General features: G+C 38.3%; 2 protein-coding genes across 4 annotated transcripts; one reads left to right on the forward strand and one right to left on the reverse strand.

Moving 5' to 3' along the window:
- Nucleotides 1-5,480: 5,480 nt before the first annotated feature.
- Nucleotides 5,481-18,404, forward strand: LOC115411163 (tripartite motif-containing protein 16-like). Of its 2 annotated transcripts, none has more exons than XM_030123132.1 (3): nucleotides 5,481-8,298; nucleotides 10,702-10,804; nucleotides 18,377-18,404. In XM_030123132.1, exon 1 carries the CDS (start codon nucleotides 5,879-5,881, stop codon nucleotides 7,625-7,627), a length of 1,749 nt encoding a protein of 582 aa, XP_029978992.1. In that variant the 5' UTR covers nucleotides 5,481-5,878; the 3' UTR covers nucleotides 7,628-8,298; nucleotides 10,702-10,804; nucleotides 18,377-18,404. The 2 variants fall into 2 exon arrangements, with proteins under 2 accessions (XP_029978992.1, XP_029978993.1); XM_030123133.1 differs by having other exon boundaries at nucleotides 5,481-8,306; nucleotides 18,377-18,398.
- Nucleotides 13,646-19,979, reverse strand: gimap4 (GTPase IMAP family member 4). 2 transcript variants are annotated; one of them, XM_030123168.1, is made up of 3 exons: nucleotides 19,852-19,979; nucleotides 17,772-18,551; nucleotides 13,646-16,507 (listed from the first exon to the last, which is right to left on the reverse strand). In XM_030123168.1, the coding sequence occupies exons 1-3, from the start codon at nucleotides 19,880-19,882 to the stop codon at nucleotides 16,503-16,505; spliced, it is 816 nt and encodes a 271-aa protein (XP_029979028.1). In that variant the 5' UTR covers nucleotides 19,883-19,979; the 3' UTR covers nucleotides 13,646-16,502. The 2 variants fall into 2 exon arrangements, with proteins under 2 accessions (XP_029979028.1, XP_029979027.1); XM_030123167.1 differs by having other exon boundaries at nucleotides 13,646-18,551.
- Between the last annotated feature and the right edge of the window lie 799 nt (nucleotides 19,980-20,778).

Raw genomic sequence — 20,778 nt, forward strand, 5'->3', positions numbered from 1 at the left:
TAGAATAGAATAGAATGCCTTTATTGTCATTATTCATATGTACAGGGTGGGGAAGCAAAATTTACAGTATTTTGAGGCAGGGATTGAAAGACAGTGTATGACCAATTAGTTTATTGAAAGTCATGAGAATTTATTTGCCACAAGAAAACTGACATAATAGAAAATGTTTTTATTCTATGTGTCCTCCTTCTTTCTCAATAACTGCCTTCACACGCTTCCTGAAACTTGCGGAAGTGTTCCTCAAATATTGGGGTGACAACTTCTCCCATTCTTCTTTAATAGTATCTTCCAGACTTTCTGGTAATAGTTTTGCTCATAGTCATTCTCTTCTTTCCATTATAAACAGTCTTTATGGACACTCCAACTATTTTTGAAATCTCCTTTGGTGTGACGAGTGCATTCAGCAAATCACACACTCTTTGACGTTTGCTTTCCTGATTACTCATATGGGCAAAAGTTTCTGAAAAGGTATGGATAATAGTGTTAGGTATGATTATGACATCAATATATGTTTGGTTTCAAAACAACTGACGTAGTGCCTGCTGAGAAAAAACAAATAAATGTTCATTGTAAATTTTGCTTCCCCACCCTGTACAACAAAATTGTAAGAGACAACTCTAGCGGTGCGTAGTGCAAACAGTTTAAAGAAGAAAGAAAGAAAAGAGTAAATATATATACAGAATAAAAACAGGCATGTCACCAACCAAGAAACAGTAGAGATAGGATTGGTGAATATTTGTCCAAATTTACAGACCCAGGTTTTCATGCATGAGTGAGCAGGGGCAAATTGCGCAATCCAAGTTAAAACTGTTTTGCGTGAAGTAGCGGTGGGATTTAAATCCAATCAAAGGTCATAGGAGGGGACAATGGGCATCCATCTTGTTTTCCACAAAATTGCCAAGTTACAGCATTAACACTTTGGCCACCACGTCAGTTTCATTTCTTTACCCATGGCAGCTGTTCCTGCCTTTCAAAGTTCATTCAACTTGTTTTGGCCTGAAGATGTCACTGAGGACAGGCCGAGTTAGGGTTAGGGTTAGGGTTAACCTCGACCTGGGGCCGGAGGGGAAGGGCTAAGGCAGAGGACCGTATAGCCCTCGAAACTGAGATTTTTGACACTATGAATGGAGGGGTAGAAGAAATGTCCCATAATTCTGTTCGAACAAGTGGCAAGATGGAGGTAAACACAGACAAAAAGTGCAGCAGTGTGATGAAAGAAACACAAGTGTACGTATTTTCTTTGTAAACAACTTAATCATTTGATCTACTGTTTAATGCCGTTTCAGTGTGTTATAAATCGCATTTCTGCAGTTTATAGTTGATAGCTGCAAAAAGACGATTCAAGTCCATGCAACAGAGACAGTTACAGATACTGACGGTATGGGGAATATTTTTGGAAACAAAGTTGTTGCATCTGTTTATAGCGGCATCAATGACCGCTGATAATGTAACAGGTTGCAAAGGGTTGTTCCATTTCATACGGGAATGTTTCAACCCCTACCCCAGTGGTTCGCAAAGTTTTTTGGCTCATGACCTCATTTTAACATCACAAATTTCTGGCAACCCCAGACATTCAAAACAGAGACATTTTTCTCTTGGAGATGTCTTAGCGGGGCCAGGCGGGTGAAGAAATCTTTCCATTCTCTGTTCAGCTGAAGCGTAGTAACGCATGCAGTCACATGATCAGGTCAATCAAGATATGTCCTCTCAGATCCTGCATTTTATTTGAACTTGATTTTTATTAGGAAAACTGTGTGGTGTTTTAATTATAATGAAATATATATTGAATCCTTAAAAAATATGTTTCATTAGAAATTTATTTACATTTTTTTATCAATTATTAGAAATTCCAGGCAACCCCACGTGGGGTCCTGACCCCAAGGTTGAAAAACACTGCCCTACCCCTCGCAACTCTGTTTCAAGGGGTACTGTCAAGTGCAAGGGCTAAGGGGTGAATGGGGATTGGGCCTAAATCTCAAAACACACCGACACTGTCCAGAAGTTTAATCACCAAAAAATGATTGTTTCAGTTTCATGGTGAGAATAGGTCATATCATTGTACAATGTCTGCAATATGAAAAAAGTGTTTCCCATAATGCATTTGTTGTGTCTGGTTTCAGTCATGACTTGGTCTTGGTTAAAGTACCCTTGACGATAATACTATTAACACAATCTATGTTGGGTTAAAGTGGAAATATATTGAAAAATGTTAAATTGCAACTACATATACATGACAAAAAACAAAACCAAAAAAACTTACATATCGAGAAAAAAGAAGACATGATCATTTCCATATTGTAGTTTTTTTTCCTCTTCACTACATCTTAGTGGCAAATACTGGATTTTTATCAGGGATGCACTGATACCACTTTTTTCCAGACCGAGTGCGAGTACAAGTACTTACATTTGAGTACTTGCCGATACCGAGTACCGATACGAGTATTTAATAATCCCATTCCAGTTCTTAGTTCCTTTTGTAAATGTGCTTTATTGTCGTTGTCATTAGTCTGACTGGAACAAAGTGCTGCTACTGACATTTAATGTGTTGGAATGAGCGTTTCTCAATTAATCCACCACAGGGCGCCGCTCTGAATTAACCATACTGGACAAATACCACAAAGAAGAGTAACGTTTTTTTGAGAAGAAGAAGAAGAAGAAAGTCAGTAATAACAAACATGGAGACGACAGAGCTAACACTAATGTGATACTAATGTTGCAGCGTTTTCACTGGTAAGGTTTAAAAGCTGAGCTTCAGCAGGAAGAGAAAAGAGAAATGAGTGATAAGTTTCATTTACACTTCCGCTAGCAGGGGTCCGCACAGTACTCCCGCTGGTATTCTCTGTGTTTATGTTTATGTTTATGCATTTGGCAGACGCTTTTTTCCAAAGTGACTTACAGGGGAAAACCAATCAAATCACTCAATCAGTCAGATTTTATTTATATAGCGCCAGATCACAACAAAAAAGTTATCTCATGACACTTTATATATAGAGTTGGTCAAAACCAGGCTCTAAGCCAATTTACAGAAACCCAACAGAATCCTCCAGGAGCAAACACTTGTGACTGGTGACAGTGGAAGGAAAAACTTCCCTTTAACAGCAGAAACCTGGAGCAGACCCAGACTTTTGGAGGATGGCCGTCTGCCTGGACCAGTTGGGGTTAAAGAGAGAGAGTAGAGAAGGGGAAAAAGAGAGAGTGATAGAGATAGAGACTGGGGGAGAGGGGGAGACACATGGAGGCAGTTGTGGTTAAGTGAGTGATGATGATGAAGGCAGGAGAGGCAGGACCATCGCAGCAGGTCCAGAGATAATCCTGGGAAAATCTGTGATAATCCTGGGAAAACCTTATTAAAATATTTAAAATGGAATGTCTGACAGTGCTAGGATAGGAGGTGCTCTTGGAAGAGCTGGGTCTTCAGGAGCTTCTTGAAGATAGGCAGGGACGCCTCTGTTCTCATAGTACTCGGTAGAACGTTCCACCAATGTGGAACGACCCATGAAAGAGCCTGGATTGTCTTGTACAAGGTTTCGGGACCACCAGACTACGTTCCCCAGACGAGTGGAGTGGTCGTGGGGCAACATAAGCTTTTATCAGTGCACCTAAGTAGGGAGGAGCAGACCCATTGAGAATTTTAAAGGCTAGGATTAACGATTTGAATTTGATGCGGGCAGCTATGGGTAGCCAGTGTAACTCAATAAGTAACGGGGTGACATGTGCCCTTTTAGGCTGATTGAAGACCAGACGCGCTGCTGCATTCTGGACCATCTGTAGTGGTTTGACAACACAAGCTGGGAGGCCTGTTAGAAGAGCAGTCTGGGTACGCATCCACCAGCACCTGGAAAACGGATGGAATGTACGCAGAGGACGGACAGAACGCTGCGTCCGTATCTGTCTGTGTCTGTAACGTTACTTGCAGTGAGCGTTACTTTTATCACCATCATTTATTTTGAAAAATCTCCACACTCTTCACACTCCACACATATTATTCCTCCTCCTCGTACCTGCTGCACTGAACTATGAATGTCACACGGCCGTAAGTGGTATTGGTGCAGTTGTATCGGATATCTTTTATGAGTACGAGTACGAGCATACACACATATCGGAGCCGATGCCCGATACTCGAAACGGTACCAGTGCATCCCTAATTTTTATTCTATTTAGTAAAGTTCCGTTCAGTTAAATTCAGTATATTCTATTTTAGTTTAATTCGGTTTAATTTAGTTTCATTTTGGTTCAATTCAGTTTAGTTCAGTTCAGTTCTGTTTAGTCAATTCCAGTTCAATTTGACTTTAGTTTACTTTACTTCATATAGTGCCAATTATAATAAAATGACCTCAAAACACTTCAGAAATTCAGGACCAGGCCATAAAAAGACCACGAAAGAAGAAATACAATGGATGATTGAAGAGCAGGTCCAGGGCGACAGAAGGGAGGAAAAGTTCTGTTACAGAAGAAAGACGTTCCAGCAGAAGCAGGTAAACATCCATCTGCCTCCACCAGGTGGGATGAGTGGAAAGAAAAGAGAAAACAAACGACACAGACACTGAACGACAGAGTCAAACACAGACAAATCTGGTTCTAATCAGCTCATCCTGATGCCAAAGTGAATGTACCAAATGAAAAAAAAATAGAAATAACAATAAAGTTACAGTGTTACAGACATATCATCCTCATAAGAGTGAGGCTGACCTTTAGGGTATGAAATGTTCTCTTAAGATAAGATAAGATAAGATAAGATAAGATAAGATAAGATAAGATAAGATAAGATAAGATAAGATAAGATAAGATAAGATAAGATATTCCTTTATTACTTTTGTGGCTTTCAAAACCGAAAACATACCGAACCGAAAATTTTGTGTACCATTACAGGCCTGATAGATAGCTAGATAAATAGATAGCTAGATAGCTAGCTAGCTAGCTAGCTAGCTAGATAGATAGATAGAACTGAAACATTTCCACATCTGTTCCAAAATAAAAGTCCTCTAGTGTTTGAATGGATGGAAACCATTCACATCTTAAAGGGGCTTTTATTGTGTAAATGTGAACTTCCATGAATGTGTGTAAGTTTCTACAACAGTTTGAACTTTTCAGCTGAACATTCATCTACAGCAGGGGTGGCCAACCCTGATCCTGGAGAGCCACAATCCAGCATGTTTTCGATGTTTCCCTCTTCCAGCACACCTGACGGTCGTTATCAGGCTTCTGCAGAGCTTGATGATAGGCTTATCATTGGAATCAGGTGTGTTGGAAGAGGGATACATCTAAAACATGCTGGATTGTGGCTCTCCAGGACCAGGGTTGGCCACCCCTGACCTACAGACACTGAAACTGTACTGTGTAGTCATATCTATGCAGAGTTCATCTGGTTTGTTTTCAGTTCATGTCCTACTTCCTTTCACCACCAGCTCCTCTTTTCATGCCTTCGTCTGAACATTATCTGAATATTATCATGAAAAAGGACCTTTAAACACACCCTCCACAGGGTTCATTATTGATCCATAGTGTTATTTCTACAGCGGTCATTGGCGTTTACAAGGCTCATAAATGTAGTTCATGTACATTTGAACAGGCCATAGTCAACTTTATTCATCTAAAATGTCACTTTTAATCTGAGGTTGGTGAAAATAATGAGGGGACAGTATCTTCAAACCAGGATCCACAGCAGCTGATGAGTCAAACAGTCCAAACCCTGACTGTATTTATGACACAACTGGTCTGTGTGACTGAGAAAAACTGGTTTGTCTTCTGTGTTGTAACAAACACAGCAGTTCCACTCTGTCCTCACATGACCTCCACTCCTCCCCTGTAGATCTGACAGTTTACAGGTGGGCGGAGCCAACATGAGGTGGATCCAGACAGCAGACAGGAAACACTGCCCATGTTGAACAGATCAGAACTCAAACTGCTTTCGCTCAAAGTGAAACTTAACCAGTCGTTGAGACACGGAGTAGAAATGGAGCAGAAAGGAGTTCAGCTGGATCAGGAGACATTTTCCTGTTCAATCTGTTTGGATCTACTGAGGGATCCGGTGGCTATTCCCTGTGGACACAGCTACTGTATGAGCTGTATTCAAACCCACTGGGACGGAGAGGACGGGAAGAACCTCCACAGCTGCCCTCAGTGCAGACAGACCTTCACACCCAGGCCTGTCCTGGTCAAAAACACCATGTTGGCAGTTTTAGTGGAACAGTTGAAGAAGACTGGACTTGAACCTGCTGCTGCTGACCACTGCTACGCTGGAGCTGAAGATGTGGTCTGTGATTTCTGCACTGGGAGGAAACTGAAAGCTGTCAAGTCCTGTCTGGTGTGTTTGGTCTCCTACTGCCACAAACACCTTCAGCCTCATTATGATGTACCTCAGTTCAAGAAACACAAGCTGGTGGATCCATCAGAGAAGCTCCAGGAGAACGTCTGCTCTCGTCATGATGAGGTGATGACGATGTTCTGCCGCACTGATGGTCAGTGTATCTGTTATCTGTGCCCTGTGGATGAACATAAAGGCCACGACACAGTCTCATCTGCAGCAGAAAGGACTGAGAGGCAGACAGAGCTGGAGGTGAGTCGACAGAAAATCCAGCAGAGAATCAAAGACAAACAGAAAGATGTGAAGGTGCTTCAACAGGAGGCGGAGGACATCAGTCGCTGTGCTGACGAAGCAGTGGAGAAGAACAACAAGATCCTGACCGAGCTGATCCGACTCCTGGAGGAAAGAAGGCGTGATGTGGAGCGGCAGATCAGATCCAAAGAGGAAACTGAAGTGAGTCGAGTCAAAGAGCTGGAGTCGAAGCTGGAGCAGGAGATCACTGAGCTGAGGAGGAAAGACGCTGAGATGGACAAACTGTCACACACACACAACCACAACCAGTTTTTACTCCAGTATCCATCAGTGTCCAAACTCAGAGAAGATCCAGACTCATCCCACGTCCACGTCCATGTCCGTCCTCTGAGTTACTTTGAGGATGTGACCACAGCTGTGTCAGAGCTCAGAGATAAACTCCAGCTCAGTCTGACAGAGGAATGGACCAACATCTCACTGAGCATCACTCAAACACAGGTTCTACTAGAACCGGAACCACAGACCAGAGCAAGATTCTTACAATACTCACGTCAAATCACACTGGATCCAAACACAGTGAGTGAACATCTGTCACTGTCTGAGGAGAATAAAAGAGGAACACGTATGAGTCAAAAACAGAATTATCCTGATCATCCAGACAGGTTCAGTCACTGGCCTCAGGTCCTGAGCAGAGAGGGTCTGACTGGTCGATGTTACTGGGAGGTGGAGTGGAGAGGCGGGGGTGTTATGGTCGCAGTTGCATATAAGGATACTGAGAGAAAAATAAACTCTAAAGAATGTGAATTTGGAAACAATGACAAATCTTGGGCTTTAGATTCAAACTATAACTCTCCTGAATTTCTTCATAACCGTGTCCAGTCTTCTGTCCCAGGTCCAGTTTCCTCCAGAATCGGAGTGTACCTGGATCACACAGAGGGTATTCTGTCCTTCTACAGCGTCTCTGAAACCATGACTCTGATCCACAGAGTCCAGACCACATTCACTCAACCTCTGTACGCTGGACTTTATATTTATAAAGGATCCACTGCCCACTTTCCTAAACTCCATTAAACTCATCGTTGACTTTGATCCAGTTGATCAGATCAATCTTTTCGTATCTATCTCTAAATCACACAACACAAAAACAGATCAACTTTTTTTTCTTCCTGAACTCACAATCCAGATTTGGTCCCATTCAGACTTTTTTTGTGAGGATTCTAAAAGTCAAGTGTATGTGACTATCAACCACCAGTAGTCTGTTTGTAGAACCATCTGTGACGTTCACAGAGCTGTCGTTAACTGAGGAGAGCACAACAGACTTTCATGGTGTCTGTGCTTTGGAGGAAGTCAAACAAAGTGGAGCTGTTTTTCTACTTTGGAGAAGTTGAGTTCAAATCCACTGTTCTTTCCTGTTTCCTACAGAAGAAGCGTGGACTGACCAGGCTCAGTCATGTGACTGGAATGGGTTTCAGATAATAGTGGAACCTGACTGGTTCAGTTCCAAATACGTGGACATGGATTTGGAGACAATGATTGCAGTGGAGATCATGAACTAACTCAGGCTGAGGCTGAGTTCATGCATGGAAACCTGTTCATCTGATTGAGTTCATTCTGTTCCATCTGAGCATGTGCAAGAAAATAGAAATGAGAGAAAACAGAAGTGATTTAGTCAAACATGAGCTGAAGACCAGAACAGGAAGTTAGATTCTATCATCACTACATATGTACAAACCCCCAAAGAAGTAAGTAAGTGAGTAAAGCTTTATTTATATAGCACTTTTTAAAACTACATGTTACAAAGTGCTTCACATAAAGGGGAGATAAATCAAATCAAATTTTAAGCCAATTTACAGAAACCCAACAGAATCCTCCAGGAGCAAACACTTACGACTGGTGACAGTGGAAGGAAAAACATCCCTTTAACAGCAGAAACCTCGAGCAGACCCAGACTCCTGAAGGATGGCCGTCTGCCTTGGCCAGTTGGGGTTAAAGAGAGAGAGTAAAGGAGGAGAAAAGAGAGAGCGATAGAGATAGAGAGAGACTGGGGGAGAGGGTGCAGAGTGGGGAGGTAGGTGGAGACACATGCACAGATAACTGAACTAGAACATGTATAGAACAGTATAATAAACACTATCGTAATTATATGGATAAGGGAGTGATGACGATAAAGGTGGAGAGAGGCAGGACCACAGCAGCAGGTCCAGAGATGATCTTAGGAAAACCTGATAATAACCTGACAATAACAGACTGAAACATGGAAACACAGTTTTTCCATGATTTCTGAAGAGCATGTAAACGTATCATATCTGATTATTCCATTTATCTGATTATTAACAGTTACTTGGTTTTTTTATGGTTGTGCAAACAGGCTGAAAATGTTGGATGATCCAGTTCAATAGCTAGATGTCCACCATCTTAGAAAATGGAGACATTTGTCCTTAAAGCCTGAGGCGTGACTTAGTTAAATAACGTAGAAAATACTGATGTTGTACACAGGAGAAGATGTAAAATTAGTAGAATTATCAGTCATTACATAATGGGGAAGTTCATGGAAAAATGTTGATTTGTGTTGATTTGTAAAGCCTGATGTGATGTCCATTCAGTAGAAGCTGCACCAGCTGGTTCTGTTACAGATGGAAAACTGATCCACCAAAGGTTTAGACTATGAGACTATGACAAGACTGTGAGGAGAGCAGGTCAAAGGTCAAACCCATATTTGAATGGATAGATGAATGCAGATGTGGTTTTTTTGGGCGTATATTCACAGCCTTCTCTGACTGACTGGATACATTTAGCACATGGATCAGTGATTCAGTATCCTTTAATACTCAGTCCAGGTTGAATCCATGCAGGTTTGGAAGGTTTTCCATCTTTAATGCTCCGTGGATCCATATATGCTTCTTTGACTCTGTTCATTATTATTATTATGACTTGTATTTATGCCGCCTGATTCATGTCCATTCAACAGTTCTATTAAAGTCTGTGTGAACAGTTGTGTGTTATTCATTACAGCTTTAACCGGTTTGATCAGTTCCATGAAGAACAAGAAAAGCACTTGGAGAGCGCAGACCTCCACCAAGACAGATCTGTCTTATGTACACTACCAGTCAAAAGTTTGGACTCACTTTCTCATTTAAATGACGTGAGATGGACCACAGATGGCCAACAAGTGCTCAGCATCACTGGGAACTCCTTCAAGACTTTTGGAAAACATTTCAGGTGACCACCTCATGAAGCTCATCGAGAGAATGCCAAGAATGTGAAAAGCCTTTATAAAAGCAAAATGTGTCTATTTTGAAGAATCTAAAATATAAAACATGCTTTGAGTTATGTCATACTTCTTTTAAACTACATAATTCCATATGTTTTCATTCATAGTTTTGATGCCTTCAGTGGGAATCTACAATGTAAATAGTCATGAAAATAAAGAAAAACCAGGTGAGTCCAAACTTTTGACTGGTAGTGTATGTGGAATAACACTTTATCATATACCGTCAAAACATCAGCAAACCAGCACTTTGGTCATTTGTTTTCCAATTAATCTGATTAAAATACATAATATTTAGCACATTTAATCTGAGGCAGATCATTTCTAATAAACTGTAGACCAGTGTATATGTTCAGTGTCTCTGCGCCCCTCTCTCTCTTTGTGCTTTGACTAAAAGGCAAATAACCAAACAATGTGTTTTATATCTAATAAGAAATATAAACTGGTACATTTATTCAACTTATAATATCATTGTATTAGAATATTTGGTTGCTGTGGAAAATGAGGTTAAACAAGTTGATCTTACACTCTTACCTGAATCTGGCTCTTTTTTTTTTTTTTTTTTTAGAAAAATTTTTTTTTTTTAAATTGTATGTTTCTGTCTGCGTGCACACACACACACACACACACACACACACTACATTAGTTGCTAATGTAGTTTGAGATCAAGTGCAATGGGTTTTCATCTTCACCTTTCTTGTTCTTCTTGTTTCCAGCATTGTCTCTAAATCTAAGTCACCATGTTGATCTTGCTCTGTGAAGATGCATTTTTCAGTATCTGTCATCAGAAATGTCCTCCACAGTTGTACATTTGTGTTGTTGTGTATCAGTGGATGTCACAGTGGATAACCTGGGTCTTATTTTGACTGTGTTTCAGGAAAGACAACAGCGATGCAGATCCTCTGTGAAGGAGGAGGCCTGTCTGATGGAGCCGTTCATCCATCGGTGGTCGTTTTCCACCAGAACCAGTAGATCCAGAGGTCGGTACAAATCCACTTCCTGTCTCCTCAGGACCCACATTTACAAAATCACATCATGAAATCATTCTCCCACATCCAAACAATGTTTTCTTTTTTTTTTTTCCTAGAAAATGCAACCCAATGTAAAGGACATTTCATTAAAAACAAACAAACAAAAAAATACACACACACACACACACATATATATATATATATATATATATATATATATATATATATATATATATATATATATATATATATATATATACATATATATATATATATATATATATATATATATATATATATATATATATATATATATATGTATAGTAATAGTTATAGTTATAATATACATATTAAGTATTGTGTATGTTATAGTTACATTTTCACTTTACAATCAGAACTATTCGGTCGAAAAATGAATTATTGTAATGTATGCTACCCCCCCACCCCCCACCTCCTCAGTGGTCTGGTCTGTTCATTGCAGATGCACAACTCACACACACAACTTATGTTTGACTACTGGCTTGACAGCAACCTGTTTTCAGACCGAACATACGCTGATAAAGCCATCAGTGTTTCACCAGGCATTGACTGAATAAAGTTTACCCAGCATAGTGGTTGTTATTTGAGAATATATTTTGAGAATGTTCCACAGCACGGTGTGGAGGCTACATGTTCATAAACATGATGTGATGAACTAAGACATGGAATGGTTACTATCACTCTGTGGATGCTGAGGCAAGGGCGACATCTGCAGGTGGAACTGAAATTAAAAAAAACTATGAAGTTCTGAGGGAGACTTGTTGGCATTAGGTTTGAATTAAACATTCACTGGTCAAATGTGTTTTAACACTGATATGTAATATTTGCTTAAGCTGACTCCTCTGCATTTTTATTTCAGAACAGATTTAGAATGATGTTATGATGGAATACTGTATGTATCCCAAACCAATAATTGTGCTAATTATATCAGGATTTTTATTAGATTAAGTAAATCTAAACAGATTAGACTCAACTGCATTCTTTCCAATAAAAAAAAAATGCAGCTTTCCTTTTAAACAATAGAATATAGTGCTTTCAGAAGAAGTGCATGTTTAAAGATCAGGAAGTGCTGTGGTGTAAAAGGAGCTGGACTAGTGCATGACTCCAGTTTTAAATGTTTAACTTGTAGCCTATTATAATTTTTAAAATTCTTAATTTTCCATATGGAATACATTTCTAAGTTTGGTATATTGTGGAATTTTATTTATAGAAAATGTACTTTTGTGCAGCTTGCATTTATTTTTCTATATTTTTAATTGCAGTTGTAAATAATCTTTGAAATCTGGAGGTTGCCACTCGTAATATAGTAAAGCACTTTGGGTGCCTTGAAAAGCGCTACAGAAATCGAATCCATTATTATTATTATTATTATTATTATTATTATTATTTTGACATAGTGACATCCAATGAAACTGTAGCATTTTTGACACTGTCCAATGTGCTGAACCGCTCCCATTCAGCTGTGTTTTCACAAAGTAATTATGTGGATACTGGTTCGAATCCAACTTTGGGAGAAGCATATGGCAATGTTTCATGCATGGATATGATCATTTGAGCAAGTTAAATTCATCTACATTTTGTTCAGTTCAGTGTGAATTTATAGAAAAAAGACAGTATCGGGCCATTAGTGTGTGTTATTGAAGTTGTTTCCTGATTCTCCACGATCTGTTTTTGTGCCTTTGACAAGAGGCAATTTTAACAGAAACGTAAATAACAAAAATAATGACGCGACAAAAGTTAGCTGTGGGTTGTCGTGGCGGAGTGGTTAAGGTGATGGGGTCCATTGGGGTCTCCCTGCACAGGTTTGAATCCTGTCGACAACACAACAGTTTCTCTTGAGAATAAAAACTCAGGCTAATTCAGTTGAATATATATTCTACTGGACCTGCTATCTTCTAAACCATCCTGTCATATCTGAAGAAAACTGCTAATGATGTTGTATGACACCTACTTGTGTATCTACTATGTTTGTTTGCTCCTGGAGGATTCTGTTGGATTTCTGTAAATTGGCTTAGAGTCTGGTTTCGACCAACTCGATATATAAAGTGTCATGAGGTAACTTTTGTTATGATTTGGTGCTATAGAAATAAATTTGATTGATTGATTCAGTTCTCGGCCACACCACAGACCTGTGGCAGCTCTATCCCCTACAGCAGGGGTGTCAAACTCATTTTCTTCCAGTCCAATTTAATCTGAACTGGGCCGGACCAGTAAAATAATAGCATAATAACCAATAAATAATGACAACTCCAAATTGTTTTAGTGCAAAAAATAGCATTAAATTATGCCAAAACTTACATTTACAAACTATCCAAATAAAAAAGATGCAAATAACCTGAAAAAAATGAAATTTAATAAAAAAAAATATAAGTACAGTTTTATTAATATTATGCTTCAACTCATCATTTCTACATATGCTTTACATGAGATCTACAAAGGCACAAAACTTTTAGTAACAGGCAGAATATTGTTTAAATTACACTTAATTTTGTTTAGACATTTCAGGTTGTTCATAATTGTTCAGGTTATTCACATTTTATTGTTAAAGGATAGATTCTTAATGTAAATATTTTCATAATTTAATGTTTTTGCAGTAAATCAAAGAGAAAAAATTGGTGTTGTCATTATTTATAGGTTATTATGATATTATTTTTGAGTTTGATGCCCTCACTTGCACTTTGCAAATTCATCCCGCAGGCCGGATTGGACCCTTTGGCGGGAAGGTTTTGGCCCCCGGGCCGCATGTTTGACACTTGTGCCCTACAGTAATATTAAAGAAAACAATGTAGAAGCAAGCACAGGAATCCAGAATAAGATCAAAATATAAATTTATTCATACTCAGAATGATAATTTGTGCTAAAACAAAGCCATACTATGGTGAACACGAGCATTTAAACAGTGCTGAACATAAATGATATGTTATAAAGCTATATCAAGACAGAATCAAAGGAAACCATGCATCACAGAAAGGAAAACAATAATCCCAAAACAGAACAGTGAATGGAAAGTAGGCAAATAGGTGTTTGTGTTTTTTCCATTTAAAACTACAGGAGTCACAGTGCATATCAGATTATACAACAATAATTTGTTGTACTGTTTAATGCTCTATGTAATGCCAGGGCTGTTTTTATTATCTGTCCTTATTGCCATTGCCCAGTTGTCTGTGTTGAAGTAACCCAATAAAAGTACATTACAGTATAGACCTGATGGCCAGAGTGAAAACAAACACACATCCAAAACAGAAACTGACCTGTGACATTTACACATGAGGCTTAAGGCATTTCACTTTTAACCAGGGTCATTAAAACTCACTCTGGGTTTATTAGAACCATGAGTGAAGACTGAACAAGAAACATTGAATTTAATAATCAGGGGACTATATCATGATCTGTGGTGGAGGTGTCCTGTATGTTCAGGGCATTTGGTGCTCTGTGCTGTCCTTATGGTTTTAGTGTCACATAGTTAAACACACACACCTGCTGCTTTGAGGCCCTCCAACAGGCAGAACTGGGACACGTTCAGCTCTGAGTGTTTTCTAACCCGGATCCCTCTGGTGTTTGTGTAATCTGAATGATCCGATGGTTGTAATAGGAAATGGGCGTGGTCAGGACACACCCACTCATAAAGGTCAAGGGTCTGTCCGGCGCAGCTGACGCCAGCCTCGTACAGACAGCGCAGAAGTGGTTTCTTACAGAAGAGCATTCACTGTGGATATAATCCTCACCTATAATCAGCCCATGCCTACCCATATGGACATTATATGCACAAAGAGTTTGCATTTTATTAAAGATAGTGCATATGTTTGACCAACAGGTGGCGCTTTTGGGGCAATGTTGAATTATATTTATATTTACTGCTGACAATCACTGCAGAATGTTCAATACAAGTACCTAAAATACTTTTTTTTTCTGTACTAATTTTCCATTTTAACAGCTCTCTCGCATATACATTATGTATACTATTTCTTATTTCTATTGTCTGTTACCATAAAATTGGAAAAAAATAAAAAATAAAAAATTCTGAAAGCAGGTTTTTCACACATGGACATTGATGAGATTTCCTCCTTAGCTGAAAGGTGGTATCAAACAATGCCAAACCAGCAACAATTGCAGTATTTGGCATTACATTACATTCTTTTAACCAAAAATCTAAAAATCTGATTACCTTCGCCACTCTTCTAGCTAGTAGACTAATACTACTAAAATGGAAGGATAAACAACCTCCAACATTTAAATCTTGGTTTCTGGATCTTTTACATCATTTAACATTGGAAAAAAAATCGGATTTTCTGTAAGAGGATGTGCCAATAAGTTTTTCAGTACCTGGCAACCTGTTCTGAATCACATAAAAAAGGTAGATCCCTCACTTATTACCTATTAATACGAGTATGTGACTAATATTTGTGTCCCTTATTTATTTATTTATTATTATTATTATTATTATTATTATTATTATTATTATTGCCAATTATCCTTTTTTTTTTTTTTTGGTGCAACAGGGTGGGAATGTTCATGGGTTTGGGTTAAAAAACAAAAAACAATGACTGTATTGTGCTCGTCTGTGACTAGATATGCAATTAAAATACTTTGAACAAAAAATAAAACAATGCCAAACAAAAAGGGATCAGCCCTCTGTATGACTATATGATATGAAATATTTCCATAGAATATCTGAGCAAACCACTGAGATGCTTGGCAAGAAAAAGACGATCAAGACAGAGAGCTTTATGAGTGTGTATTTAAGTCAATGATGTCACTAAATCTTATAGAAAAGTGCTTCATCTAGCAGTTTAAGGGGTATTTTAGTAAAAGAAAGTAAAATATGGGTCTTGTGTAGGGCCTTTTTTGCTTTTCTGGAGGTAAATATCAGGTCCCTTGTGTTAGCGGCCTCTCCTCTGTAGCCTAAAAAACAGACTGACTTTGAGCCAGAGTTTCACTAAGTGCAAGCGTCTATTTTCAGGTCAGCATAGAAGCAGAAGGCACCAGGTGATGCACCCAAACATACAGCATCTCCCCCAAAGCTGTATAAATAACTAACTGGTACATGTTAAAGAGGCAAAATGCATAGAGGCACACTACAGAGATAAACATGAATACCTGCTCTAGTGCTTTAGAACTGTACAATAACATTACAGCATGAGGAAAGCATTTACAATTTGGTCACAAATGAGAATCATTTCAAAAATAAAAATCCCTCACAGTCACTGTCAGAATATCATAGTAACAATTTAGTAGTGCAGTTCTGCTATACAGTAGGTCTCCGCCAAGAGTCAGGAGTGTACACGTTGGGCTTAAAAATAATGACGGTTACCTGTGTAACAGCACAAGCTTCCTTTCTTTAGACTACATTAAATGCATCTCAACACCCAAGTCTATCAACATCAAAAAGAAACTCCCACACTACAGGTGAAACTATTGTAGGTAACAGGGAACCAACATTTAAAAAAAAAAAAAACAGTCTGCAGTATCATCACACTAGACAAATAATGCACACAGCTCAAACTACTACAATGTTTGATTGTAAAATAAATAATCATACTAGTTTGTACATTCAGTAAAATTTCAGTTAATTGCTCCTTTCTGTCAAAGAAGCAGCTTTCCTGTCAGTACAGTACAGCAGAGGCTCCAATATGTGTAGTTTAAGGCGTACGTCAGCCAAAAATGTCTGTTAATCTAAAATCAAACATACAGGGTATTATTAATAGGATGGATTTTGGGTATACAATGTACATGAAATAGAAATTATCAGTGACATTAAACACTTTGATTATTATTAGTATAGAAGGAAATTAAATAAATTAATATCTTAACAATAGGGCTGTGAGATATGATGATATACTGATGGAACAAAAACCGTCTATTGCTTGAATACCCATGTCATTCTTTGTGTTGTGAATCAAAATGAATGTTCTTCCAACACAGAGCCAATGCAGACAGGGCATTTGCATGACGACAAAACAAACATGAGGAGAGTTAACGTGGCACAAACTGGAGGAACTCTGAACAGGAGGAAGACTGTAACCAGCCAGGACAAAAGGAAGAGCTCTGCGCTCAAAGGGGGAATGTGACATGAATGTGGTCTGACTAGTCTGTCAGACCGAAAACTAACATTTTATGCATTAATATTGTCTTACATACTTACTTGAAGGCTCAAATAACAACAGAAAAGTAATTCAATAGAAGTACCTTTATATCTAGTCTAGTACATAATTCAAAATGTAATAAAACATCTGATTACTTTAACAACTTATTAATTAAATTTAGCAGAAAATCTTTGTATTTTTATGTGAACACAAAATGATCTACATCTGGGTATGAGACTTTACTCATATCCCACAGCCCTACTTCAAAACACACACACATTACATTACATTCTGAGAGCTCACTATCTCTACATTCACACTGCACACTTTAGAGCTTAATTCAGATAAATTGCTCAAATCTGATTTCTGTTCTAATGTGTTCACATTTTTATTATTCACGTTATTTTTCTAATGTGCCAAGTGTGACCCAATCACAGTCCTGAACTGAACTGTAGATGCAAAAGAATAATAATAATAACAAAAGAGTCACACCAAGCCTGCTGCCATCCATAAGCAGCTACAGAGGCCACTGAAGTCAGGGTTTAAACAGTTTGATCTGATGTGCAGTTTAAACCAGCATGAAGATGAAGAATAAAGAGGTTTTTGTCACAGTGATTGCCTTTAGTGAAGAATTGTGATAGAACTCAATGTAGAGTGTCATAAAAGATGCATGAATTTCTATATGAGGTATTAGGACAAATCACAACTGAAATAATCCGATTTCATGTGACTTCTACTGTTCATATTATGTAGAGAATCATGTCTAAGAAACACTAAACTCAGATTTGAGCCTCTTTTGTCTGCAGTGTGAATAACCTTTGCTTTGTGTGGTCCAAAATAAATGCATCACTCACTGGAAAGGGGCTCCACCTCCATGGCTTTGGACAAACCCAGGCCAGAGTTCTGTTTAGGCCGTGCACCCAGCTCCCGCACATCTCTGATAGGTGGGCTCTGACTCTCAACCACAGGCTCCTGCTCCTTCTCCTTCTCCTCCACCTCCTCTGGGTTGTACAGCCCCCCTTCTTCTGCCACCATCTTCTCCACCCTCTCCAACAAGCGTCCCACCTGGGGGTGCTCCCCAAATATACAGTTATTGATAACAAAATACCTCCGCTTACACTTTTCCAGCACCCACTGGAGCTCTTTGCCTTCTCTTCGAATGTACCTCTCAATGGAAATGGTTCGTAGGACCTCGGCCCAGGTGAACACCACAATGGTATGCTTCCACACACGCTCCCCAAAAAGACTCACGTGCTCTTCGATCCGAGCACGGTCCACGTCAGTGAACATTCCCACAGGGATGACGAGCAGGAAGGCATGGGGGCCTGGGGGACACAGAGAAGCTCCCTTCACTAGCTCCTGTTTGTAGGAGGGTGGTGTGTCCTGGGCCGAGAACCAACCCGGAGTGTCCACCACAGTCACCTGCCGCCCCTTCACCTCTGTCTGTCTCTTCACACAGAACTCAGCTGCTCGCTCCAGGCGAAACTCCTCTCGGCCGATGATGGTGTTTCCCGTCAGGCTCTTCCCTGGCCACCTCCAGCCCAGCACCACCAGACGAATCTCTGGCAGGGGGGCCACCTGAGCTGTAGACGCTGCCTTCTTGACCTCTTCCTCTGGTACAGGAGCACCTCCAGCTGCAGGACACCAAAAGGGTAAATTATAATTCAGTGTATTGACATAAGGCTGTAAAATGTCAAAAATACCAATAACATTGTTTAGGCTTATCTATTACAACTATTTGTTCCTGAAATTTTGATTTACATTGAGAACTTAAAGCTTAAGATCTGAAAAAGTACTTTTATGAGTCAAGTCCACTTTACTGTAACTGTAACTATTTATTTATTTATTGGTTGTGCATTTCATCAGTAAAAACATTCAATAATCATCAAGTAAACAAACATGTACACACCCATGCTCGAAAAGGAGCAGGATGAAGGAAATCTTATATTTCCTGTCCCCTTCTAAATAACAATAACCTTAATGGTTAGCCATACACAACTAGCTTTAAAGTCATACTGTATAAAGTCAGACAAACCAACTAAATACATCCAAGATAGTACCAAATGAATACAAAACCAAGTGCAAGACTACATGTCCAGAAAGTACAAAACATAGGTAAATATAAACCTGATGAAATGATGCAAAAACATTTTACCACTCCAAAATAAGTAAATAAATATGTCACAAAATACAAAACAAATACGAAGCCAATGTAAAACTTATAACTGTTCATATAATATATAGTAAACTGTAGTGTTACATTCATTGTCATGTTTTTGATACTTCTTCATTTCACTATGGGATTGCACTTTTGCTTTTGTATTTGCTTTGCTATGCCTGCCTGAAAGATACTTGAATCACTAACTCATTTTTTTTTTTTTTGTTCAATGACAATAAAGTATTGAATTCATTTATATAGTCCAAGTCACTCATTTGTGAAATATTCAACAATAAATATGAATGATAAATATGATTTACTGTTCTCAGAAATAGATAAAGCTAAGTAAACAGAAAGTACTAAGTAATAAAGTAGTAAAGTAAATGAACAAAGCCTAAATACATAAGTAAAATTCAACTTTTATCAAGCTTATTGAACATTAAAAATGAAACATGATGACGCAATACTAACATCACCATGTTACGTAGCTTCTCCATCATTTACCATTATCTTTTACATATTAGAGAGAATAAAGTATTAATACTCAGTTAAAACAGTGTAAAAGTAACTTTAACCTTCTCCAGTCCATTTCCAATAATGTTGGGTCTCATTACTTACTTACTTACTTACACCTCATCTGTGTGAAACGTGTCGCATTCCGGTTTTGGGAGTTCATGTTTAGCCTAAACTGTCAGCTAACTTACAGCTAGTGTAAATACCCGCGGAAACTCTCCGTTTTTGTTTCACAAGTTAAAAAGGACCTTCTCCAAACTCACCTGCCGCCTGTAGTGGTGTATTCACTTCCATACTCTGATTAATTCCAAAATGTGGCCTAACAGAGGTTATATTTCTATGTTGGGTACAACTCCTGGGCTGAAGGACTTCCTGTTACCTTCTGACAGAAGAGCACGAGAACAAGGGTTTCCGGTCACACCTTTCAAAATAAAAGCACAGAAGAAAAACGACCGCGAAATCCTCAACGTCAGCGAAGTATGTACACAAAACTGAAACAAATAAAAATGGAACATCCCAAAATGTAATTACATATTTTAACCCTTTCATGCATGAATTATGAGAACCTTAATCAAGATTTTTTTTCCTGAGTGTTTTTATTCCTCTTTAGGCATGAAAAAAAAAAAAAAAGCGACAGAAAATTTTCTTATGAAAAATAAATAAATTTGAAAATGTAAATAATAATAATAATAATAATAATAATAATAATAATAATAATAATAATAAATAAAAAAAATAGTAATAATTATTTTAAAAAATTCTTAGGAACCTATTTTTCATGAAGTTGCAAAAATGTCCACTCAGCTGGACACCATGCATTTAATTTTTGAAGCGAAGAAACATGCATTTACTGAATATTGCGTGAAAACTATAACTATTACACTCAGGGGAGATCTACACAATGTTACCAATTCATGTCAGAAACGATATGTAATGTCTTAAAACTTTAATAAAGATATGTGTAAAAAAAAAAAAAAAAAAATCCATGAATATACAAGAGAACAGCTGTAGAATAAGTGTCCACTGTAGTGGCCAGTATACATGAAAGGGTTAAACATGATATTAACAATTTAGAATTTACTGTAAATGTGTTCATATTATTTGGAAAATTTCATATACATAAAAACAAATATACTAAAACACACCCAAATTTTAAAATCTTCCTATTGGAATTTGATAATTATATTAAA

Source organism: Sphaeramia orbicularis, chromosome 20 (genome assembly GCF_902148855.1).
Source record: "Sphaeramia orbicularis chromosome 20, fSphaOr1.1, whole genome shotgun sequence".
NCBI lineage: Eukaryota > Metazoa > Chordata > Actinopteri > Kurtiformes > Apogonidae > Sphaeramia > Sphaeramia orbicularis.

Coding starts and splice junctions, on each gene's coding strand:
- LOC115411163 (XM_030123132.1), top strand. CDS start 5,879: ATGTTGAACAGATCAGAACTCAAACTGCTTTCGCTCAAAGTGAAACTT.
- gimap4 (XM_030123167.1), bottom strand. CDS start 19,882: ATGGAAGTGAATACACCACTACAGGCGGCAG. Junction 18,552..19,851: donor TACACCACTACAGGCGGCAG/GTGAGTTTGGAG, acceptor GGTGTCCTGCAG/CTGGAGGTGCTCCTGTACCA.